Source organism: Phascolarctos cinereus, unplaced genomic scaffold (genome assembly GCF_003287225.1).
Source record: "Phascolarctos cinereus isolate Bilbo 61053 unplaced genomic scaffold, phaCin_HiC Scaffold_726;HRSCAF=1367, whole genome shotgun sequence".
NCBI lineage: Eukaryota > Metazoa > Chordata > Mammalia > Diprotodontia > Phascolarctidae > Phascolarctos > Phascolarctos cinereus.
The window spans coordinates 318,161,195-318,187,486 of record NW_027556098.1 but is presented as its reverse complement, the minus strand read 5'-3'; the positions used below and the strand labels follow the sequence as shown (position 1 = coordinate 318,187,486).

General features: G+C 41.6%; 1 protein-coding gene across 1 annotated transcript; it reads right to left on the bottom strand.

Moving 5' to 3' along the window:
* Window positions 1–220: 220 nt before the first annotated feature.
* GVQW3 (GVQW motif containing 3) lies at window positions 221–25,993 on the bottom strand. Its single transcript, XM_078156926.1, is given in 3 exon segments — window positions 221–1,512; window positions 24,521–24,665; window positions 24,668–25,993. Coding segments are annotated over 3 exon segments (711 nt in total). The 5' UTR covers window positions 24,975–25,993; the 3' UTR covers window positions 221–1,253.
* Window positions 25,994–26,292: the final 299 nt, after the last annotated feature.

The window sequence follows — 26,292 nt, the reverse complement described above, 5'->3', positions numbered from 1 at the left end:
GTTTTCAATAATCACTTCCATAGGCTTTTGAGTTTTAAATGTTCTATCTCTGCCTTCCCACCTCCCTCCCCAAGATGGCATGCAATCTGATATAGGCTCTACATATACATTCCCATTAAACATATTTTCACATTAGTCATGATGTAAAGAAGAGTTAGAACCAAAAGGAAGAACTACAAGAAAGAAGAAACAAAACAAAACAAGAAAAAAAGAGCAAACAGTATACTTCGATCTGCATTCAAACTCCATAGTTCTTTCTCTGGTTCCATCATGAGACTTTTGGAGATGTCTTAGACCCTTGCATTGCTGAGAAGAGCTAAGTCTATCAATATTAGTCATTGAACAACATGGGTGTTACTGTGTACAATATTCTCCTCATTCTGCTCACTTCACTCAGCATCAGTCCATACAAGCCTTTCCAGGTTTTTCTGAAGTCTGCTTGCTCATCATTTCTTATAGCACAATAGTATTCCATTGCATTCATATACCACAACTTGTTCAGCCATTCCCCAATTGACGGGCATCCCCTCAATTTCCAATTCTTTGCCACTGCAAAAAGAGCTGCTATGAATACTTTTGTACATGTGGGTCCTTTCCCATTTGTTTGATCTCTTTGGGATACAGCCCTACAAGTGCTATTGCTGGGTCAAAGGGTATGCACGTTTTTATAGCCCTTTGGGCATAGTTCCAAATTGCTCTCCAGAATGGTTGGATCAGTCCTGTGAATATTTTCAGTGGTCACCATGGGGCTGTCCCTAATATATCAGCTCTACCTTCTACTAGACTCTGTTCCGTGGAAATTAAGGCTGCTGTCCTTCTTACCAGAACTTGTGGATGGCCTCCCTTTCTGTCACACTTGCAGGGTTCTTCCTTTTTCTCTCACCTTGGTAAGCATTCCCCCTAGCTTCCTTGTTAACCATCAGACTTCTCTAGCCTGTCCTCCACTACAATGCCCTTCTCTAGTTTCCTAGCAACAACTGAATTTCAGAGAGAGGAAGGGACTTACCCAAGGTCACACAGCTAGTCAGCAACAGAACCAGAGCTCAAAGGCAGGTCCCCTGACTCCCCAGTCCCATGTTTTTTTCCACTACCCCATTTAGTCTCTTTTCCATCTGTGTTACAAAACTGGAGCCAAGTATAGACAGCAGGCCTTCTTCATAAGCTCACTCACAAGGATTAAGTTTCTAGCCTCATTAGTCATTTCGGATGACATAGCCAACACTTTCAGCCAGCACCACAAACCCATAAAACATTCATATGTGCCTGTCTCCTCGACTAATCAGAGGAACTACTGTATGTGCAGCAGGCAGCACAACAGACCAGCCAATCACTAGGGTTTCCAAATTGGTTTTGATTAATTACACAGACTCAGCTTTAATTGGTGCCAACATCACTGCCAGAGAGCTTACGGGGAAGCAGGATGTTATGCTTTCATTCCCTTAAGTCACATAAAATCATGAAAGATGGGGTAAAGAATCACTTGTAGTTCAAAATTTATTGACCGTGCAGACCCAGAAAACACAAACATCACCATTTTGACTGACTCTGAAGCCAGTTCACTCTGCTCTCTGAAGCTGTGCGGGGGTCTCCTCTGCACCCCCAAGGCCATGAGTCCCTGCCTACTGCAGTGGGCTGTGATTTGATTTGGGTATAAAGCATCCACTGTGTGCAGAGTGGCCTCCAAGCCATAGTTTCTAAGATAGTTACAATTAGGCACCTACTATGTGCAGAGAGACCTCCAAGTGGTGGTTTCTAAGGCAATTGTGTTTATGTGTCTTAGCTTATAAACACAGGTCTTCCCGACTCCAAGTCAGCATACTCTCTAACAATAATAAAAATAACATTTATTATGTGCAGAGTGGTACAAAAGCTTTGATTTCTAAGACATAATCTATATGGAGAGAGAGAGAAAGAATGTGAGGAAGGGGAGAAAGAATGAGAGGGGGGAGAGAGACAGAGACAGAAACAGAGATTGACTTAGGGGTAGCTAGGTGGCGCCATAGTGCACAGAGCACTGTGGGAGTCAAGGAGGCCTGAGTACAAATTTGACACTTGCCAGGGTCACTCACTGTGTCCCTGGGCAAGTCACTTAACCTCTGTTTGCCTCAGTTTACTCATTTGTAAAAAAGGAAATAATAATGACCCCTACCTCCCAGGGTTGTTATGAAAATCAAATGAGATATTTGTAAAACGCTTAGCACAGTGCCCTAGCACAAATAAGCACTCTATAAACATCAGCAATGATGATGGTGATGGTGATGGTGATGATAATGATGATGATGATAGGAGCACTGTCTTAGATTCGGCATGACCTGTGTTCAAGACATGCCTATGATACACACATATAAGCTGTGTGACCACAGGCAGATCACTGGACTTCTCAGTGCCTTAAAAACTCTCTAAGACTAGAGTTTGATCTACATAGTGCAGGTGGAGAGAGTTCTGCACACTGATGAAATCACAAGACTGGAACAAAAATAAAAAGTTAATTGAACTGTGAGCTAGATGTCTCAAGGCTTAAGTCTCAACTTCATTACCCTGCAATCTTGCAATGACTGTAAGTCTCTTAACCTCCCAAGTGTCCCAGGTAAATTTTTTTTTTTGGTGAGGCAATTAGGGTTAAGTGACTTGCCCAGAGTCACACGGCTAGTGAGTGTTATGTGTCTGAGGCCGAATTTGAACTCAGGTCCTCCTGACTCCAGGGCTGGTGCTCTATCCACTGCACCCCCTAGCTACCCCTACCCCCATGTAACTTTCTAAGATCCTAAGTTTGAGATCCTAAGCTGATCTGCACCAGGGGAGGGAGTTTCCACACCAAGAGTTATCTACGCTGATGTAAACCTAGGTCAGACCAAAAAAGAAAGAACACAGAACTATATTCAAGATACGATTTCTAATGAATATCTGGTCCCTAGAGTAGATGGGAACAAAGCGTATACCAATACTTAAAGGTAATTAACAGGATAATTCAGGGACAAGGAAGAACCCTGTTGGGGGCAGAAGGGGAGGGAGGGGAAGGGTCATGGTTCAGGTCAGATTATGAGAAAGAAAACCAGAGTCCATAATGGGTTGATCAAAAAGATCCCCAGAGGACCAAATACAAAGGACTAGACTGGAAGCGGTGAAGAAAGAGTGAAACAGTGATCCCAAAAGCCAGAAGAGTCAAGAAGAAACCAGTTAAGGTGTAAACATTCCAGGCAGCAGCAGTAGACGTGGACTTGTTCTGTAGTGTGGGTGTTGCGATGGGACCGAACGTCCAGAGCCTAAGGACGATTGAGTACAGACTGGGTGTAGGCTCACATTAGGGGTATGATTTTTATCCTGGGCATAGAGACAGCCATAGAGCTAAGAAAATCCAAGTGCAAGTTCTGCTTACTTGTCCTTGTTGTATGACCCTGGGCAAGTCACTCAACTCTTGGTGCTCTGGACAATTCTCTTAAACTAAGTTACACAGAGGTACCAACCTGCAGTTTTGCAGTTGTCTCTGTACCTATGAAGTCACAAATTCCCATATTAGACCTTTATGCTTACACATTCTAAAACTGCTTTTTATGATAATTACTTACACACATGTTTTATGACTCATCCCTCTATTAGACTGGCAGCTAGGTGGCACAGTAGATAGAGCACTGGGCTTGGATCAGGAAGACTCATCTTCATGAGTTTGAATCTGGCCTCAGACACTTAGTAGCTGTGTGACCCTGGGCAAGTCATTTAACCCTGATTGCCTCCATTTCTTCATCCATAAAATGAGCTAAAGAAGGAAATGGCAAACCACTGCAGTAGTTTTGCCAAGAAAATCTCTAATGGGGTCACAGAGTCAGATACTACCGAAATGAGTGAACATATGACCCCCCCATTAGACTCATGTCCCTTGAAGGCAAGATTGAGGTCTTGTTTTATCCTTGTATCTAGAACCTATTGCACATAGTAAGTGCTTAATAATTTTTTTTAATTAAACTTAATTGAATTTCTGAAACAATTGGCAGGTCCTACCAATTCAGTTCAGTTCATTTCAACAATTATCAAACACCTAAGAAAGTGTAAGGCCCCCAGCTTGGTGTTGGGGCTATACAATGATGAAAAATGACACAGTCCCTGCCTCTAAGGAATTTAAAGTCTCCTCTCGGGCCATCTCCTCCATAGCCTCCTTGCCATTTGTTTTCCTTGAAAGTACCCTTTCTTCTCCCAGGATCCCTCCAGCTCTGGAAACATGAATCATTATCAGATCAGTCCCTGTCATTGGTCCTGGATAGGGAGCATCAAACTATGCCTATGGCCTCAATCACTATCCTTGGAACTCTGGAGACCAAAATTCTCCTTGTCCACCACTCCCTTAAATGTTTGTTTCCCCCATTAAAATATAAGTCCCTCAGGACAAGTTCTTTTGTCTATGTATCCCCTATGCTTAGCACAGAATAAACACTTGAATTCTCATTCATATACAAAAATGAAAAATGAACCAGGCCCTCCTTTAAGGAGCTCATAGTCTGCTGAGGGGAGGGAAATGACATGTACACACAAATATAAAGGCTAAATCCAGACAAAGTACTCACAAGGCAGCTGGGGTTTAGGGGTGGGGGTTGGATGGTGGTCGTGGAGTTGTTAGAGTGTTGCGCCTGGAGGCAGGAAGACCTGATTTCAAATCCTGCCTGAGACACTAGCTAAGTCACTTTATTTTTCTCAGCTTTAGTTTTCTCATCAGTAAAATGGGGATAATATGAGACAGCATATGTAAAGTGCTTTGCAAACCTTAAAGTACTATATAAATGCTAGCTATTATTACTTAGGGGCAGCTACATGGCACAGTGGTTAGAGTATTGGGCCTGGAGTCAGGAAAACTCATCTTTCTGAGTTCCAATCTGGCCTTGGACACCCACTAGTTGTGTGACCCTGGGCAAGTTACTTAACCCTGTTTGCCTTAGTTTTCTCATCTGTAAAATGAGCTACAGTAGGAAATAGCAAATCATTCCAGTATCCTTGTCAAGAAAACCCCAAATGGGGTCATGAACAGTAGGATACAACTGAACAACAATAACAACAAAATTATTACTCTTAGAAAATTTGAGGACAGAAAAAAAATCACTTTCATCTTTGAGGGAGCAGGGAATGGACAGGGGAGGGAGGGGCAGAGGAAGTAGTACCTGACCTGAGCTTTTAAGGAAGAAAAGGATTTCAACTAGCCAAGACGAGAAGAAAGAGCACACCTGACTGGAAAACCTTCTCTTCCAGCATAGGCCTGGTGATGGACTGGGTGTGTGTCTCTGTCCTCCAAGGACCAGTCTAGCTAAGTTCAGAGAGGCTCTTCATCACCACAAGGGTGCCTCCCTACCTTCCAACAGGGAATGGCTGTTTTTGATCACAGCAGCTCACAAAACTTTCTACTAAGGCATGAGGGGGTTGGGACTTGTATCAGTGGTAGGAGGGCCCCCCCACAATGAAGTAACAGCTCCTTGAAAAAATTATGGGATTACGACATCACAGGGGAATATGAGCCTTATGGTCTTCATATTGGAAGGTTCTTCTGCTTCAAGACTTCCCCTATCAATATCCTAAATATGCAAAAATATTTATAGCAGCTCTTTTCCTGGTGGCAAAATATTGGAAACTGAGGGGATGCCCATCAAATGGGGAATGGCTGAACAAGCTGTGGTATATGAATGTAATGGAATACTATTTGCAATAAGAAATGATGAACAGACAGACTTCAGAAAAACCTGGAAAGACTTGTTCCAACTAATGCAAAGTGAGATGTGCAGAACCAGGAAAACATTGTACACAGTAACAGCAACATTGTGTGATAATCAACTATGAATGACTCAGCTCTTCTCAGCAGCACAATGACCCAAGACAAGTACAAAGGATTCATGAAGGAAAATGCTATCCATATCCAGATAAAGAACTGATGGATTCTGAGTGCAGATCAAAGCATATTTTTTTTACTTACTTTATTCTTTCGTGTGCCTTTTTCCCCTTTTGATCTGTTTCTTCTTTCACAACTATGACAATTATGGAAATATTTTTACATGATAGCCCATGTATAAACTATATCTAACTACCTATCATTTTCAGAAGAGGGGAAGGGAGGGAGGGAGAAAATTTTGGAACTCAACATTTTGTAAAAAACGAATGCTAAAATTTTTCTTGCATGTAACTGGGGAAAAAATAAAATACTATTAAACTAATAAAAAAGAATGAAAGAAAAAGACCTCCTCCATTCCCAAACCTGTCACCAGTGTCTGAAATTCCAGCATTAGAGGTTCATTCCTTTAGGTTAAGGCATCCATGTATACATTTAATCATTCAACAGATACTATTTGAGTATGCCTATCATTTGTTCCCTGTTCATCCATTCATTCAGTGAACATTTCTTCTTAGTCCTTTCTTTCCCACTGATTTCATCAGTATAGGGAACTCTCAGTCAGGAAACTCCCTCTCCCAAAGGAGATCAGACCCTGCTCTTCAAGTGCCTTGGACAGTCTTAGAGGACATGTGGACACCAGGAGTCTAAATGGTTTGTCCAGTGTCACAAGGCCAGTAGGAAGGACTTGAACTCAGATCTTCTTGATGCTGAAAGCAGCCCTCTATTCACTTTTCCACATCCCTTCTCAAAACAGTTCTTAAGCACCTAAAATATAGCAATGCTTACATTTATACAATACTTTCTGGCTGTAAAGAACTTCATCTTCATCCTTATTCCATAGTCATGACAAGCCTGTGAGACAGGTAGTGAAAGAATTATTATTTCCACTTTACAGATAAGAAACATAAGTCTCAGAGGTTTAAAGCAATTTGACCAAGGTCACAGATTTACAAGTGATGGAGCTTGGACATCCAGATATACCAACTCCCTGTCCAGTACCCTTTTTCCTTTAGCATGCTACATTCATGCTATCCATAATGTGCTATGCTTGGTGCTAGGGAAATGAGGATTAGAGACTAAAACATATAAGGATCACTAGAAGGAACTGGGGTGTTTATCCTGGAGAAGAGAAGACATAGGGAAGATGCAATAGCTAGGTTCAGGTGGAAGATAGATTAAATTTTTCTTCTTGGCCCTAAAACTAGAAGAAGCACTGGGAAGCTGTAGAGAGCCAGATTTCAGGTTGAGGTATGGAAAACACTCCCTGACAACTAGACTATCCAGAAGTGGAATGGGCTGCTCTTGAAAGGGAGTGAGTTGTCCATTACTAGAGGGTTTTGTGTGGAAACTGCATGCCTACTTATCATGGATTTTTGAGAAAAGATTCCTGCTCACATATGCATCAGATCAGGGCAGCTAAGTGGTGCAGTGGATAGAGTGCTGGGCCTAGAATCATGAAGATCTCAGTTCAAATTCCACTTCAGAAACTTACTAGATATGTAACCCTGGGCAAGTCACTTAACCCTGTTTGCCCCAGTTTCTCAACTGTAAAATGAGGTGGAAATGGAAATGGCAAACCACTGCCAAAGAAAATCCCAAATGGGATCATGAAGAGTTGGACACCACTGAAGAATGACTGAATGTTTATAGATTGATTGCTCATCTACTTCGATCAAAGAACCAAAGGAGTATGTCACTTTTTGCTTTTTAAAATTTATACCTGGGAGCAGCTAGGTGGCACAGTGGATAGAGCACTGGCCCTGGATTCAGGAGGAACTGAGTTCAAATTCGGTCTCAGACACATAACACTTACTAGCTGTGTGACCCTGGGCAGGTCATTTAATAACCCCACTGCCTAACCAAAAATAAAATAAAATAAAATAAAATTTAAACCTGAATGCCTGACTCCTTATTTTGTGGGGCCTCCCTCACCAATGGGATTTAAAAAGACACTGAAAAACTTTCCATTTCTGTGGTCCTGCTTCCATCCTCTCCATATCCTGACCCATACTTTTATTTTCAATTTGTCACATAAAGAGAGGGATCAGTGTCAAAAAAATTAAAATAAAGAAAAGAAGGCCATTGAAGCATTTTTTTAAAACAAAAAACAAATGTGCAGGTGAGAATATAAGGAAGGGACCAGAGGCAAACCCAGACAAGCAGGACAGCTCTGAAAGTTATATGTTGAATTTATTATCTACTTAAGGGGATGCAAAGCTGTATGATAATTGATATTTATTGTCTCATGTACAATCCTCTTTTTCTATTCTAATTTGTATATGAAAATACTCATCTCCTTTGTTGTTTATTAAATTCAGAGTAAAACACTAAAAGAAAAGAGATAAAGGTCTTAAAGACAATGTTGTTGGCTTTGGGATTGGAGAGGAAGAGATATACAAAGCAAAAACAAAACCAAAATCAGTCATTGCCTTCAAGGAGCTAGCATTCTATTGAATTTTTATTTCAAAGTGGTTTCCCTGTCTGTGGTGAATCTCTTTTCCAATCCACCCTGCACAGTGCTCTCTGAGGAACCTTCCTGATGTCTCACTCTGATCATGGGATCAGTGCTGTAGGGCACCTCGTGGGCCATCTAGCCCAACCATCTCGTTTTACAAAAAAATTGAGTTTCAGGGAGATTGTGACTTGCCCAAGGTTATACAGATAGTCAATGACAGAGGAGAGATTTGAACCCGGGTCCTCTAACTGTAGACCCAAGTGATCTCTTTTTATTCCACACTTAGCACTCTCTATTCAGAGAACTTCAGCGGCTATTTACCTCTTGCCTATTGAACTCAAGGAACCTGATGAGTTTCCTAGAAGGGAAGTTTTGTTGGTGGAAAGAGTCAGGAATGGTTCACCAAAGTATCACAGTATTTAGAACTGTAAGAAATCTTAGATATCATCTAGTTGGACTCCCCTCTTTTTCACATGTGGAGAAACTGAGGCTCAAAGAGATGAATTAATTTTCCCAAGATGAGTAATAATAGCTAGCATTTTTGTATAGTACTTCATAAACACATCTTCTTTTATCTTCACAACAGTCCTCATAGGTAGGAGCTATTATTATTCCTATTTTTACAGACGAAGAAACTGAGGCTTGACGGAGATAACATGATTTGCTCAGGGTCACTCAACTAGTAAGTGTCTGAGGCTGGATTTCAATTCAGGTCTTCCTGACTCCAACTCCGTTGCACCACCTAGAAGCCTCTAATAAATGGTCTACTTGGGACCTGAACTTTGGTCTCCTCAATCTAAATCTAAATTCATTTCACCATCAGGTTACTGGGAAAGCCCTAGAAGTGGAGGGGGGAAGATGGTACCAATGTCAGTAACACTCTCCTGCTTCATGGAAATTCCTACAGACTGGAGATGTTGGGAGAGAGAAGGAGTAGCAACTATCTTGGGGAACAAATTCAGGCTATCCTTGTAAAGCCAATCTAGTGTCTGGGGACCCCTAATCTAGAGCCTAAGACACTGCCAGGAGAAGATAGGCATGAATTAAGCACCACGGTGGTTATCAGGGAGGAGGACACTACAAGGAAGGAGGGGAGGGAAGGGAGACACAGTGGAATTGTGGACAGGCACTAAAGATATACTCTGCATCCTCCCACTGTCCTTTCCCCATTTTGCCTAGGATCAGATCCCAGTTTCCCAGGATAGTTGTGTCCTATTCCCTGACCTGAAAACATTCATCTCTTGCCACAATCTGGTGCCTCCTGTTCTTCTCAGGTCATAGGGACATTTGCACACCATTTTCTGTGGTTATAAGTCCTGAGATGCTGTGTGTTCTTATCAACCTTCCAGCGGGTTATTGCCACATGACTCAGAGCCAGAGGCACAAGACAACAAGGACAATACTGTTTGCCCAACCAGCATCCCCTGGCTGGGACCCAGGACAAGCTAGTGTTCTAATGATCTGAATCTCTGCTGCTTCACTTGGATACACTTCAATGCCTAACTTGACTTTATGGCCTTGATGCAATGTGGCTATTCAGGCAATGCTTCCTTTCCTAGGGTCTGTGTACATCTAGGGGTACTGGGGAAGGGACAAAAAGAAATAGACCCTTTTGGCAAGACAACACGGGCTAGTGGAAAGAGTACTAGATTTAGTTCTATGAGACCTGGGTTCAAATCCCAGAACCACATCTAACTAGACTCTGGGCAATTCAGTCTTTCTGAACCTTAGTGGTCGTAAAATGATAGGGTTAGACTAGATAATGTCTAAGCTCCCTTCTTGAGTGAATCTTTAAGTTCTCTATGGCATACCCAAGGTCACATGGCTAGAAAGTGGCAATGCAGATGTGCAAATCCACTCAGGCTTCACCCCACCCTCCCACTGACTTCATCAGACTTCTGGCTGTTGTTTTTGAGGTCTCCAAAGAGAAAGTGCCACAGAGGCAGAAAAATGGAATTTCATACTTTTTAATTCAATTTAAATACTACCTTCTATGGGAAGCCTTTTTCTATCCTCCTTAATTCTAGTGCAGCTAGGTTACTCAGTGGTTAGAGCACTGGACCAGGAATTGAGAAGATATAAGTTCAAATCCAATCTCAGACATTCACGAGCCATGTGACTCTGGACAAGCCACTTAACCTCAGTTTCCTCATCTGTAAAATGAGGAGAATAATAGCACCTACATCCCAGGCTTTTTGTGAGGATCAAATGAGATAATTCTAAAGTGTTTAGCAGTCTGATACACACAGTAAATACTATATAAATGTTAGGTCTTATTATTTCCTATTTATCTTGTATACAATTTATCTATACATAGCTACTTTCCCCATTAGACTTGGAATTTCTCTATAGCAGAACTGTCTTTTGCCTTTTTTTTTTTAAATACCCCCAGTGCTTAGAACTGTGCCTGACATGTGGTATGGCCTTAATATTTATTGACCAAATTCAAGCACCTACTATGTGCAAGGCTCAGCTCTGGTAAAACAAGGGAGAACAAGATCCAGTCCTTGCCTTCAATGTCCCAAATGGGGCTGAGGGAGGAATGATATGTATAAATCAATATGATAGGAGGTAGAAAGATAGGTAGAAAACTTGAGAGAACACTTGAAGTTGGTGCATGGATAAGGGCCAGTAAATCCATGTCATTTATAGTGGAATCTTACCTCACTGCATACCATCATGTGTCTTATTTATGTCTCTTGTTTTTGAGCTATTTGCATTTGAAAGCCCCTTTTCCCTTTTCCCCTGAGTCTCCCTCTGTTTTCCCATTTGAAATGCAAGTGTTACCATGGAAACGTCACTCTTGTGGGGCACGGCTGGTGGCGTCCACAAGTGAAGTACAAAGGCCATTTTCAGGATGTCTGGAAATCCAAGAATATGTCTCGGGAAATAGATGTCCTCATTATGGGGTAAATTTCGCAATTGCAGACACTGTGTCATGAATATAAACACACCCAGAAATAAGAGATGGAACAGATGAGAGCTCTAAGATCTTTACTGGTTCTCCCATGCCTAGATCATCCCACAGAGCAGAGACAGGAGAAGAGAATTAAAATACATCATCCAGGACACAGAATAGAACATCATCCAATAAGCCAGGAGGAACATCTGGAAAAACGCACAACTGGATGCCAGAATGTACTTATAAACACAAACCAAATGGATGAAACAAGAGAGGACACTTTGGGAAAATACAGGGAGATGTGGTTTTGAGGAGAGAGTACTAGATTGCAAGGAGGAAGACTTGGCTTCCAACTCTGGTCTCACCATTGACTTGCTGGGTGACTTTGGACAAGTCACTTCCCTGAGTGCTCTGAGCCTGTTTCCCCACGTGTAAGATGAAATGGCTGGAATAAGTGACCTGTCAGGTCTACTCTAGCTCCACTGTCGTATCATTCAGTGCATTAAATATTTTCCTGAAAAGCTGTATGAAAAGCTAAGTTTTCTTAATTAAAAAAATCTTAAAATGCACCATGGGAGTTTGATAAAAATATTCCATAATGAATTCTTTTGTAAAGCATTTTTTTTTTGGTTGGGGGTAGGAAGAAGGAAAAAGCATTCATTAGAAGTTAGGACTCCTAGATTTGACACTAACTAGCTATATATTTTTTAAAATGTTATTAAATAATATTTTATTTTTTCCCCAATTGCATGTAAAAACAATTTTTTAAAATTGGTTCTTTCAAATTTTGAGTTCTAAATTTTCTCCCTCCCTCTCCCCTACCCGAGACAGTAAACAACTTAATACGGATTACACATGTGAAGTCACACAAAATGTATTTCCATATTAGTCATGTTGTGAAAGAAAACACAAACCAAAAACACACACAAAATTAAGTGAAAAAATAGTATGCTTTGATTTGCATTCAGAGTACATCAGTTCTTTCTCTTGAGGCAGATAGCATTTTACATCATGAGTCCTTTGGAATTATATTGGATCACTATATTGCTGAGAATAGCTAAGTCATTCACAGTTCTTCATCATACAATATTGCTGTCACTGTGTACAATGTTCTCCTGGTTCTTCTCACTTCACTTTGCATCAGTTCATGTAAGTCTTTTCAGGTTTTTCTGAAATCATCCTGCTTGTCATTTCTTATAGTACAATAATATTCCATTACAATAATAAACCACAACTTGTTCAGCCATTCCCCAATTGATGGACATCCCCTCAATTTCCAATTCTTTGCCACCACAAAAAGAGTCTCTATAAATATTTTTGTACAAATAGATCCTTTTCTATATTTTTTTAATCTCTTTGGGATAACCTAGTAGTGGTAATGCTTAATCAAAGAGTATGCACGGTTTATAGCTTTCTGGGCACAGTTTCAAACTGTTCTCCAGAATGGCTAGATCAGTTCACAACTCTACCAACAATGCATTAGTGTTCCAATTTTCTCACATCCTCCAACATTTATCATTTTCCTTTTCTGTCATATTAGCCAATCTGAGATGGTACCTCAGAGTCATTTTAATTTTCATTTCTTTAATCAACAGTGATTTAGAGCATTGTTTCATATGACTTCAGATAGCTTTTATTTCTTCATTTAAACTCTGCCCATTCATATCCTTTGCCCATTATCAATTAGGGAATGACTTGTATTCTTATAAATTTGACTCAGTTCTCTATATATTTGAAAATAAGGCCTTTATCAGAGACATCTGCTGTAAAATTTTTTTCCCAACTAGCTGTAGATTTTTGAGGAAATCAGTTTTCTTCTCTGACAATTCAGAAGAAGGGGTTTGCGAGAAGAATTAGAAGACCTATAAGGTCCCTTCTAGCTTCAACATTATAGGAAAAGCTCTCATCATGTTTAATAAATCCTAATTTTCATACCTTACATATACTTAAAACAAGGTACACCTACAAAGAAATAGGCTTACATCTTGCAGTTTGTTCTGTGATGTGACAAACAGCATTTTAAAAAGTATCATCGAAGCCAACAGAACAGATTTTAAGGCAGTTTTAGAAAATCACAGGAAACTAACTTAATTTCTGAAGATGAAACAACTGTAGAATTAAATTCCTTTCTCCTAATCTGATGGCTCATGCTCCTTCACGAAAACCACATACCCCATGCAGAGTTAGCATACTTTCACCTACCACCTAACATTATTTAAAGGATGTGATTTCTCAGTGCAGCCCTCCTTCCATCAACATCATATCTATGGCACCCTCTCTATGCCTTATATGGTCTTCATGAATTGCAGCATTCATCAAGTGTGTGTAAACATATGTAAACGGCTGCCAACTTGGTCCATCAGTCAGTCAAGAAGCATTGCTTACTATGTGCCAAGCACTGTGCTAAGTGCTGGAAATACAAACTCGCTGCCCTCCAGGAGTTTACATTCTAATGGTAGAAGACAACACATAAAAGGAGCGGAGGGGCGTGGAGGGGAGAGGCGCTGAGATTCTCAGAACTGAGCTAGGCTTGGCCCTGGACAAAAGATACACAGTCCATCATTGGGCCAATATTCAAAGCCTTCTAGCTTTGCTAGATGAGCCAGAATTTCTGTTCCCCAGAAAATCAAGTGTCCCTTCTACACTGTGTAGAGATAACCACCTGCCTAACATGGTAAAATATAAATTTGTCTTTTCTCCTGACATCTGGCACAGTCCGTTGGAAGACAAGTTGTTTCCTTTTACGAAACCTGTTTATCTCAGCTTTCCTTCGCTAAGACTCAGACACCTGCTTAAGCTCGTGTACTTGCCAAATGATTCTCACATTCTCAATTTCCTTTAACTGCGCATTTTTTCAGGCTGGGTCTAACACCTGCCAAGTGGCCCAGCTTCAGGACTTGAGGCTATTTGGCCAGCGTTAAGACATTACCACCCTGATTAATCTGCAAGGGATCAAACATAAAACTGCCCTGTGACAACATCTTTTGGTTTCTTGGGAGCAGACCAGTTAGTGCCATCATACATGGGAAGAGACCCAGAAAGAGATGATGAAGCAAATGCAGCTTTGTTCTAAGACATCCAAGGATTCTGTGGTAGATCCTGGCTGTGATACTTCATGCTATTCCTGCCTCCCTTTATTTTGGCAGCTCCAGGTAAGACACAAAATCAGCCTGGGTCTCTGGAATCAAAAGGAAATAAAAAACTGGGGCTGTCATATGATTCATTTAAAATTCACGTTTGCCCGTGCAATTGACTTTGGCTATGGATACCTGGCCCACTATATTTTTGCACTTGTGAACATTATGAGGAACTCAGATAACCAAAAAGCAAAAAAAAGATGGCTGAATGAATGAAAGATGCCTAAGTCCTTAGGACCAAGGATCGACCCTGTTGTGTCATCTCTGTACCCTTTTTGTTTTTGTTTTCCTTCTATCTTGTTTTTCCCTGTCTTCTTTCCCTAACAAAGGTCTGTAAAAGGCAGAAATGCTAATACGCTCTTCAAGGGAAGGTTCTATATTGTATCTTTGAGCTCCCCTAGCCCTACAGCACTGTGCCCTGCACGCAGCAGACCAGTCAAGAACAAAGGACAGCAACCAACCGATTGGATGAATAAATAAGAAATACATTTTGTGTCATCAGGATATTCTCTAGAGAAGCAAAACCACACACAGTGTAAAAAAAAGCAGAGTCACAGAACATGAGAGTTGAAAAGGACCTCAATGGCCATCTTAATCCAATCCACACATGAAAGGAATCCTCACTTTAACCTACTTGACAAGTGGCACACAGCTTCTTTGAAGACCTACAAAGAGGGGAAACCTTTGCTATTTTTGCTTGATGGTTTCAGATTTATGTTCTAAATTCTCTATTAGACTATAACCTCCCTGAGGGAAGGGATCTTTACCCCCCAAGTGAGCTGACTGGTTGACTGGTTTTTGTCCTTTGTTCTTGAAAAGGACCAAGATGGCGAAGTGAAAGCAGTGACTTGCTTGAGCTCTCCCCCAAACCCCTCCAAATACTCATAAACAATGGCTCTGAACAAATTCTGAAGCAGCAGAACCCGCAAAAAGACAGAGTGAAACACATTTCCAGCCCAAGACAACCTGGATGATTGATCAGAAAGGTGTATCATGTTGGGCTGAGAGAGGAGTGCAGTTTGGCACGGGTGCATAGACCTCAGCGATCCTGGAGCAGGCCTCAGAGGGCCGAATTGTGGGCAGCTGTGGCAGTTTCCAGACTTCTCAACCCACGAACACCAAAGACAGCTTAGAAGGTCAGTGGGAAAAGTCTGTTTCTGCAGTGCTGAGAGAGAAGTGCGGGGTCTCAGTTCCATTCCGTGAGCGCGGCCCAGGGCAGGGACTGCCTCCTAAGCTTCCCACCCACAGACTGAGGGGGAATCCAGTGGCTGATCAGAGAGGGATTTCAGGGATCTCTTTGCCAGTGCTGAGGCAAGAATCTCTTGCTTTGCCCATGCTTGGATCTGGGTCACAGTTCTGGGTGGCGGTTCTGGGGTGAGGAGGAACGCTGGCGTGATGGAGCTTGGAGTGGCTGTGGAGAAGAACCTCTCCTCACAGTTACAGGACAGAAAGGAGTACTTGTACTCACAGGCCAGGAAAGGAGTAAACACCTCACCCCTTATCATACCAACTTGGAAGAACTGAAAATTTACAGGTCCCTACAAGTATCTCTGAAAACAGCTATACAAACCCCTGAAGCTTGGGACAGTACACTCTCCACATTGGAAGCAGACTCTTACCTTAACAAAGAGTTTAAAACTCAAGTAATTGGCTGGGATCATGAGCAAGCAGCACAAAAAGAGTCAGATTATATTATCTTACTTTGGTGACAAAGAAGATCAAAATATGCAACCAGAAGACAACAAAGTCAAAGCTCCTACATCCAAAGCCTCCAAGAAAAATATGAATCAGTCCAGGCCTTGGAAGAGCTCAAAAGGGATTTTGAGAAGCAAGTAAGAGAAGTAGAAGAAAAACTGGGAAGAGAAATGAGAGTGATGCAAGGAAATCATGAAAAACAAGTCAACAGCTTGCTAAAGGAGACCCAAAAAAATACTGAAGAAAAACACCTTAAAAAATAGCCTAACCCAAATGGCAAAAGAGATCCAAAAAGCCAATGAGGAGAAGAATGCCCTAAAAAGAAAAATTGGCCAAATGGAAAAGGAAGTCCAAAAGATTACTGAAGAAAATACTTCCTTAAAAATTAGAATAGAGCAATTGGAAGCTAGTGACTTTATGAGAAATCAAGACACTGTAAAACAAATCCAAAAGAATGAAAAAATAGAAACAATGTGAAATATCTCATTGGAAAAACAACTGACCTGGAAAATAGATCCAGGAGAGAGAATTTAAAAATTATTGGACTATCTGAAAGCCATGATCAAAAAAAGAGCCTAGACATCATCTTTGAAGAAATTATCAAGGAAAACTGCCCTGATATTTAGAACCAGAGGGCAAAATAGAAATTGAAAGAATCCACAGATCTCCTCCTGAAAGAGATCCCCAAAGGAAAACTCCTAGGAATATTGTAGCCAAATTCCAGAGTTCCCAGGTCAAGGAGAAAATATTACAAGCTGCCAGAAGGAAACAATTCAAGTACTGTGGAAACACAATCAGGATAACACAAGATTTAGCAGCTTCTACATTAAAGGACCACAGGGCATGGAATATAATATTCCAGAGGGCAAAGGAGATAGGATTACAACCAAGAATCACCTACCCAGCAAAACTGAGTATAATCCTTCAGGGGAAAAAATGGTCATTCAGTGAAATAGAGGACTTTCAAGCATTCTGATGAAAAGACCAGAGCTGAATAGAAAATTTGACTTTCAAATACAGACTCAAGTGGAACATGAAGAGGTAAACAGGAAAGAGAAGTCATAAGAGACTTATTAAGATTGAACTGTTTACATTCCTGCATGGAAAGATGATATTTATAACTCATGAGACCTTTGTCAGTATTAGGGTAGTTGGAGGAAAAAAATTATATGTATGTATGTATGTAGATAGATAGATAGATAGAGGGCACAGGGTGAGTTGAAGATTAAGGGGTCATATCTGGAGAATAAAATTAAGGGATGAGAGAGGATTATACTAGGAGAAGAAGAAAGGGAGAGTAGAATGGGGTAAATTATCTCACAAAAAAAAAAGAAAAGAAAAGCTCTTACAGTGGAGGGGAAATGGGGAAGGTGAGAGGGAATGAGTGAATCTTATTCTCATAGGATTTGGCTTAAGGAGGGAATAACATACACATTCAATTGGGTATGGAAATCTGTCTTACCCTACAGGAAAATAGGGGAGAAGGGGACAAGAGAGCAGGGGGATGATAGAGAGGAGGGCAGATTGGGAAAGGGGAATCAGAAGCAAATACTTCTGAGGAGGGACAGGGTCAAAAGAAAGAATAGAATAAATGGGAGGGGGTAGGATTAAAGGAAATAGTGTTAGTTTTCACAACATGACTACTATGGAAGTGTTTTGCAAATTTATGCACATGTATAACCTATATTGAGTTGCTTGCCTTTTCAATGAGGGTGGGTGGGGAGGGAGGAAGGAAGAAAATTTGGAACCCAAAGTTTTCAAAACATATGTTTAAAAAATTGTTTTCACATGCTACTGGGAAATAAGAAATACAGGAAATGGGGTACAGAAGTCTATCCTGCCCTACAGGAAATAGAAGGGGAAGGGGATAAGAGAAGAGGGGAGAGACAGAAGAGAGGCAGACTAGGGGAAGGGTATTCAGAATGCATGCCATCTTGGGGTGGGGGAGGGTGAGATGGGGTGAAAATTTGGAACTCAAAATTTTATGGAAGTAAATATTGAAAACTAAAAATAAATAAACTTATATAAAAAAAAGGACCAAAATGACATCACTACGCCAGCGTCAAGGTACAGCGTGTCCAGCGGTGGCTGCTCAAACCAATAAGAACTCAAAAGGGTCTACCAAGTCACAATCCTTTACAAGAATGCTGGGAATTGGGTTTATTCCAACTAAAGATATTTTCTATTTTGCAGACTTTCTCTGCAGGACTTAAAAATTCTTCAGAGAACACAGTTGCAATCCAATTGTCTAAAGAATTCTCTTACCTTAGGCAAATCACTGAAGCTCACTAGGCTTCAGCTTAACTTCTTGATAAAATGAGAAGTTAGACTAAGGCTCTTTGCAGTTCTAAATTCTCTACAGATCCTAAGTCATTGAACTTTTTTCCTTATCTGTAAAATGGGTATAAACAATGCCTGTCCTACTTCTCTCACAGAGATGCAAGCTAGGCTAATTACCGCATTATAAGAATGGGCCAGTGAGGCCTGTGGTGGTTAGTTTTACTCAGAAGAAAAGTTTACATCTTGTTGTATCTGTCAGTATCACTGAGGTTTTAAAATGTTGGCCTTTCCCTTGAGTAAAAATCTTGCAATAGTAACATTCTCCAAAGTGAGTACTTATTATGTTCTTTTTTTCTGATTCATGATAAGAAACATGGTTAACTCCTGCTTTCTCTTGGGAAACCAGTATCCTGCTACTGGCAAAGCCAAAACCAGGGATTCTGCCACTGGAGTTGAGGGGACTATATCTGTACGGAGGGAAGGAGACAAAGAACCTGGGATACCCAGAGGACAACATGGACATCAGCTCTTGCATACAGCAATATTATTCAAAGAACAACGGTGAATGACCAAGTTATTATGAGTAATATAATATTCCAATCAACTACAAAGCATCTATGAAGGAAGATGCTATCCACCTCCAGAGAATGTATTCATAATGGAAGTATGAAGAGTATAGTCTTACCTAATCTTATATATCTGTATCAAATGGTAGCCTTTTCTAGTGTGAGGTAGGAAGAGAGGGAGGAAGACAGTTGGGAACTTCACATGTAACAAAAAATGCATTAGATTAAATTTTAAAAAATAATTCAGGGTGGTACTAAGTGAGAAGCACAAAAGCAGTCCACCTGATTAGGTGAAGTAGTGCCCACGGGTCAAAGAAACCCTTGCATAGGAGCATGGGGGTGGGTACAATTCAGACTGAGTAATGAGTAACTGTGCAATTCAGGAAGCCTGTAAGATGTTGTAAATGTTTATTTAGATAGGAATGATCTGCTTTCAATTTGAGAATGTCATTCTATAGACAAGCAGATCTGTATATATGGTAGTGATAATAACATTCTCCAAAAATGAAAAATGAATTGGGGTCCCTGATTTAGATGAGACCTTTGAGGAGGCCAAAAGACAGTATGTTCTAGACTAGTGGCATCAAACTCAAATAGGAGGGAATCCGTGCAGCTGCATATTGACTCAGAACAACCACAAATTCACATTATTTATGTTGTACCTTATTTTTATCTATTTTGTTAAACCTTTCCCAATTACATTTTAATCTGGTTCAGGCAGAACTCAGGAGTTTTACAGCCTAAGCCCCAACGTGACACCTTTGACCATGATGATCTACATACCTGAAGGGTGTTTATTCTGTGCAGGCATAAACATCTGATGCTTTGTGGCACCTACAAATCTGATAAGCAGACGTCTATGTCTTTATCCAAGTTACCAAAGAAAATGATTAAAAAGGCACACATTACAATCAACATATCTGAAAGAAGAACTTAAAAACTTGGGGAGTAACTGGATCCTGCTACTTGCAGGTAGGCTTTTGTGAAACCAGTGGTGGTGATCAGTAAGAGGCTCTCAGCGAAAGGAAGTCTCAAGTTTGGCTGTGCACCATTAAGAGCTGTACGCAATGCAGGGAGACTGTTTTCTTCCAGACAAGGAAAGTTTGGCGGCATTCCCCTCTGTGGTGGTAAGCACTGTGCCTGGCCAGAGAGGATTTTCCTTGGCCTTGTCTGAGAACAATGGCTAACACTACCCACAAAGGAGCCACATGTAACCAGAGAAGGCAAAGCAACTACTAGAAGTACCACCTGCTAAGGACCAGATGGCACTGCCATCAGGACCCCGTGGAAAGAAATATCTGCTGAGACACTGACATACATCCTTTGTAGGAAAGAACCAGAGGAATGCGGAGCCAGGCACTCAGAGAGCAAAGTCTGATACAGCCTGTTGGGAGTCACTGATGAGGGAAGCCTTGCCTACTGACACATATTGGAAGCAGAATCTTATTCAGGATTGTGACTGAGATGCTCTCTAGATCTTTGGGATAGAGCTGCTCATTAAATAGTATCTAGTTTGACTTCTATTTTTTCTTTTAGTAGAACCTTCTTTCCTTAATTTTGCGATCTGCATATGCTTGCAAAGGGAGTTGACATTAGCAGACAGAGGAGTATCAGGCAGTGAATGAGTTTCTGGATGGGGCCCGAGCCAGAGAAGCAAGAAATACCTCAAAGGCAATCTGGAACCTGAGTGGTGTTAGAGACTCTGACAAAATTGCTACAACTTAAATCCCTTTCATTCTTGGAAGACAAAAGAATCTTGTTACCTTGATCACAACTTGCTGAAAATAGGAATCAAAGGGAGAGGATTTAAGGATTTTCATGGTATTGAGGTGCTCTGCTCTCTCATCCTGGAACTTCTCTCAAGCCCTGCAGGGCTACCACTCCTGGGGTTGGTTCATCCTGGAATATCCCTCTACAAAGCCCAAGCCCCTTTTCCTATAGTTAGGTCATTCCTGAAGCCTCCATTTTGTGGAGGGCCCTAGGCCAGCCTGCCTTCTTTCTCCTCCTAACCCAGCTCCAGAATTTCTGGACTTTACCTGAACTTGCCCTTGCCCCCTTTTCACTTCCTTTTGTGTGCTGACTTACTGCATTAGGACATAAGCTTCTGGAGGGCAAGACTTCTTGTCTTATTGCTTGTAGACTGGGCACATAGTGAGCTTTAATAAATGCTTTTTTCTTCCTTCCTTTTTGCATTCTCTACAAAGTTCTCCTCTTCCACAAACACAGCTTAAGTGGCTGGTAACAGAATGTGAGCTATATGCTCACATTTTAGATATACAGATGACATAGATATGTCATCTAAAATTTTTTTCTCCCCCCAGCTAATTGCTGCCTGACATACAGTAGATACTGAATAAACACTTCCTTATTTCACATTATGTTTTTTTTTCCTGTGGGATTTAATTGTTCAATGAAGTAAACTGACCAAACATCACCTCTGACAATGACTATCTCTGTGATGCTGGAAACAATCATAACCTCTATGTTCCTCAGGTCTCCCTAGGACTTCACAAAGACAATTAGGCTTCATTCTGCTTTGGCACTGGTTCCTCTACATTAGATGCTGAAAAGATTCTATTTGTCCCACATCTGAAATATGGCAGGATATCATACTGTCCAAATGACTTTCTCCTCAAACTGCTTACACTGTGGATCTCCCTATTTGTTGAAAGTACCATTATTCTCCCAATGATAACCCTGACCTAAAAATCTGAATTCATCTTTGACTTTAACAAATAATAAATAAACAAATATTTATTCAGTTCCAAAGCTTTGTAGATATTTGCACATAAATAAATAGTAGATCTCACCTGTTCGTTACTACTGCTACCACTACAGTCTGGGCCTTATCATCTCTACTGTGAGGGCTTCCTAATTGACCTTCCAACTTTCAGTTCATCCTATATTACCGGGGCCAAATTTATTTTCCTCAAACACTATTTTCACTCTCACACTAGAAAAAAATTCCATAGATCCCTAATGCTCACAGGACAAAGTGGTATTCAGAGCTCTCCACAATATGACCTCTATCTAATTGTCTCATATAACAACTACATAAGCCTTCCACCATAGCCAAATGTTCTACTCCTTCTTCCCTATGCATATGGTTTACATTTTCACCTCTGTACCTGCTGAGTTATCATTGCTCCCTAATCAAGAGTAACCCCCCTAATAAAGAGTGACTTTATTTGTGATTCCCAACCTTATGTGCAAGCTCAGCCAAAATTCCACCTTTTCTACAAATCCTTAAAGACCTATCCATCTTACCTTAAAAAGGGTATGGGGGTAAGGGAGAAGAGGAACATTAATTAGGGAAGTAAAAGGACAAAGAAACCCCCTCTCTATTCTGGAGATAAACCCTTACGAGTCAGTTTTAGATCAGGTGGGAAACATTTATTTAAAAGGAAATTGCATCCCTGAAACTAGGTCTATGAGACATATCATGAAGGCAATGTGGCAGATTATCTCAATTACCTTTTCCTCAGAAACACCTGCATTGCCTGCTTATTCCTTTAGGCAGATAGGACAGCCCTCAGGCTTTGGCAGGGGCTGCAATGGCTACCTGCTGAGTCAGTGATTTCCAACTGACAGTTCTCCTGTTTTGAGATGTCACGGGAGTTGCTAATATGGCGATCCTGAGTCAAGGAATTGAAGCAGATCCACTGGCAATTTGACCCTGGGAACAGGATGGTTTGTGGGAAGGGTCTCAGGAGTTGGGAGTTGTTGATGTTGAACAGGGATGTAAAGGATGAAAGTGTGAGGTCCAGATTATTTAACTGATTCCTGGCAATTAAAGGATATGAGGATTAACCAATAAACAAGCATTTATTAAGCATCTACCATGTGCTATGCACTGTGATAATAAGCCAGTGGACTCTTCTTATGGGAACTGATAACAGGATATTTTCATTTATATCTTCCATTAGTATTAGAAGTATGAGAACACCACCTACCGTATAGCCACAAAGTCAGAGTTAAGTCTCCAAATCTATATTAATAGCAGCCAACTTTTCCCCTTCTCAGATGGAGACAAATACCCAGAAGAGGCAATAGGTAAGGTTCTCTGTTCATTGTCCCCAATTGTACCTTTTCCCTTCGAAGTGTAGCAAGAGCAAAGCATTTTCCTTGGTAGATCAAGGTACAGGGATCTCATAGGACAACCTGCTAAATAATATCCAGATTCTCCAGTCACAACATATTGAGAGTAATGCATTGTTTCTCAGCTTTCGAATATTGGTTAGACTTGACTGACTTGCATAGCCTCAATATATTAGCTAGATTATATGGGTACCCTGGCAGCTGGTATAGCTGCAAAACTTGAACAGCTCTCTGCCCTGATTCTTATGGGCTCACTTGGCCACTTACTAATTTATTGGGACATAGAAGCAGATGAAATTCTCAAGTCTGGGCAGGGGGGAGCCATGCTTGTAAGAACGTTTTTATAATGGAGACTGAGCTAGATAGTTAAGTGGATAGCTCACTGGCCCTAGAATCAGGAAGACCTGAGTTCAAATATGATCTCAGTCTTACTAGCTATGTGAGCCTGGGCAAATCACTTAACCCTGTTTGCTTCAGCTCCTGATCTGTAAAATGAACTGGAGAAGAAAATGGCAAACCACTCCAGTATCTTTGCCAAGAAAACTCCAAATGGGGTAATGGAAAGTGGGATACAATAAAGCAGCCCATGTGTAAGGCAGATGATTATTGCAATTAGTTATCTACAGGAAGACAAGAGAATCTGACACATACTATAACATTAAACATTTCTCATTTTTTGCAGATCCTGGAATGCATCCTCTTAAACAAAAAAAAAATTCCTTTCCCTCAAACACCTAGTCTTGGCCTGTGTCAATTCCATATTTCCTAGGATTAAGTTTTCTTCCCTTCTAGCAAAGTGGAGGCCTAGGCAACTGTGGACCTGATACAACTTGGTTAGTCTTAAAATCAGGGCATCTGACAGATCTAGAAGACAAAACAATATTGGTTGGGGAACACTCAGTCTGGGGAAGAAGGGGTTCCCAGAAATGAAAGGAAGAGTTAAGGTGGCAAGAATGATGACTTCTGCATTTATATAGAGCCTATCTAATGTTGGCTGATTCTGGGGAACTAGGAAAGATGATGGTATCAGAAAAGCAACACAAAACATAAAGGCGGTTAGTGATGCATCAGTGGTCTAGTAATCAAGAGCTATTAAGAGTACTGTACACAAATATCAGAGGGGCTGTAGGAGATTGGACATCTGAAGTACATTAAAATAAACAACAACCAGGAGATCAACACAAATCGTGAGAGCAGAGGTAGACAGAGTCAAATGGTCAGGCAAAAAGTATGTAATCAGGAAGCCCCCAGGACCTGAGGGAGCAGGAGGGAGAGAATAAAGACCAGGCACCAGAATTGGAATACAACTAAGGAAGTACTTTGATCTACTGAGGAAGTTTCAGATAACCTTTTCTATTCTTCTTACCATGGTGATAACCAATCCTGAGTGATCTTGGGTGGGAGGCTCCTGGATGATGAATTCCACCGCTGGCCTGCGAGAAATGAATAAGGAAGGGTGGAGGAGGCAGAGGCAGTTTGATGACACAATCCCACTGGATAACCTGTGTTCCGGAAGCAGGAACATTCTTTCTCAACAATGCATCATTTTGCCCAGATTCCCCCAAACCCTCAGAAGAAATGTCAGGCTGCTTTTGTTCATCCCTCAGAAGGTCTGGCACAATCTTTGCAGACACTTTCTTCATCTTCAAGTTTTCTTTCAGAATGAGTTTGTTTCCTTATCCAAGTGTAACTCTTCAGCCATCGTTCTAACAGTTAAGCAGCGACCTGAAAGAATCAAATCTCTAACTCTGTCGATATTTTCTTTGGTGCTGTGAGTGACCCCACGGCCACTTAGCACATAATCACCTACATCCTCCCTACCTCCTTTAAACTTTTTATGCCAGTCAAAAACCCTTGCTCTTGACATTACTTCATCCCCATAAGCTTCTTTTAACATGTCAAGTGTCTCACCTGTAGATTTGTTGAACTTCACACAAAATTCGATACTAAGCCTTTGCTCTAAATGTCTGCCACTCATTTTTATAAGGGACACCTGAAATAATAGGCACTTCTCTATTCACTCTAAGAAGGAAGGAAACAAGCATTTATACTATATGCCTGGCACTGTGCTATAGGTCCCAGCACAATACTCAATGGCCAACTTTGTTAAATTGGGTGCGTTGAGTTGGAATTCAGAACCCTGTAATCCCAGCATTGGAAAGACCTTCAGACGGCATCTAGTCCACCTCTTCCCTGAACAAAAATCTCCTCTACAGAAAGAGTACACAATACAGATTCAACGTGTATCAGTGGAAGACCTCCAATGACCAGGTGCACAGTGAAGGGTTAGGGAGAAGAGGAGTCTCCATGTGTCCTCAGACAGCCCATATCGCAAGCAGTTGCAGTTTCTTCTTCCCTGCTTAAGTTACAGTCACACCCTCCGAATTTCCTTACAGCCTCTTCTTCTGTACGGGTGCCAACCGACCCTCGAAAGCTGTAATAACACCAAGCTGAGTTCGAAATTTCAACATCCAGGCGAGCCCCTGGTTAACTTCTCATGCATTGACAAAATGACAAGAGAGAAAGCCAGCCTCATAGGGAAAGCTAGACAGATCCCTCCAGCGTCTATCTGCACATCGCTCACATGCCCGGTAACCCATTAGGAGCTGGAACTAAGCTTCTGGGCCAGGCTCATGCTCTCTCAATCCACCCGCCCCAGACTAGCCCCTGCGCATGCGCACCGTGCGGGCTCTTCACTCTAATCACGCTCTTACATAATACCCTCAACCCACGCCCTGGAGCATGCGCACTCGCGGGGGAGGGAAGACTCCCACAGCAAGGCCGGAACACATCAATGGGAAGGAGAGTTGGATTGATGACAACCTTCTGGACCATTCGCGTTTTCCATCTTCAGGTCCCGGGCCCTCGGAGGCCAGATAAGGCCGGGCGCTTCCCTCTCATTAACCTCCCTCCAACGGAGCAGAGGCTTCTCCCGAAAAGGGAGGGGAAAAATACGACGCCCCAAGCAGCACGCAATTGGACCTGATCTTTAGCTTCCCGTGGCCACGGTTCTGGGGGTGTGTGTGTTCTCAGCTCAGCCATTGGCTCTTGCGCGCTGCGAGGGAACACCCCTCAGGAAGAGCGAGTGCGCAGGTGCGGAGGGCGGGACTGAAATGGGGGCGGGGAAAAGAGAAAGGCTCACGTGCTGTAGCCTGAGTTCCCGCGCTGTCATCAGTGCCGGCCTCCGGGATTCGGGAAGTGATGTAGGGAATATCCTAGACTCGTTACACTGCCTGGGAAAGGCAACTTGGTTAGTTCATTTCCCTTCTCCACTGGGGTATGGGGTTGGAGATTGT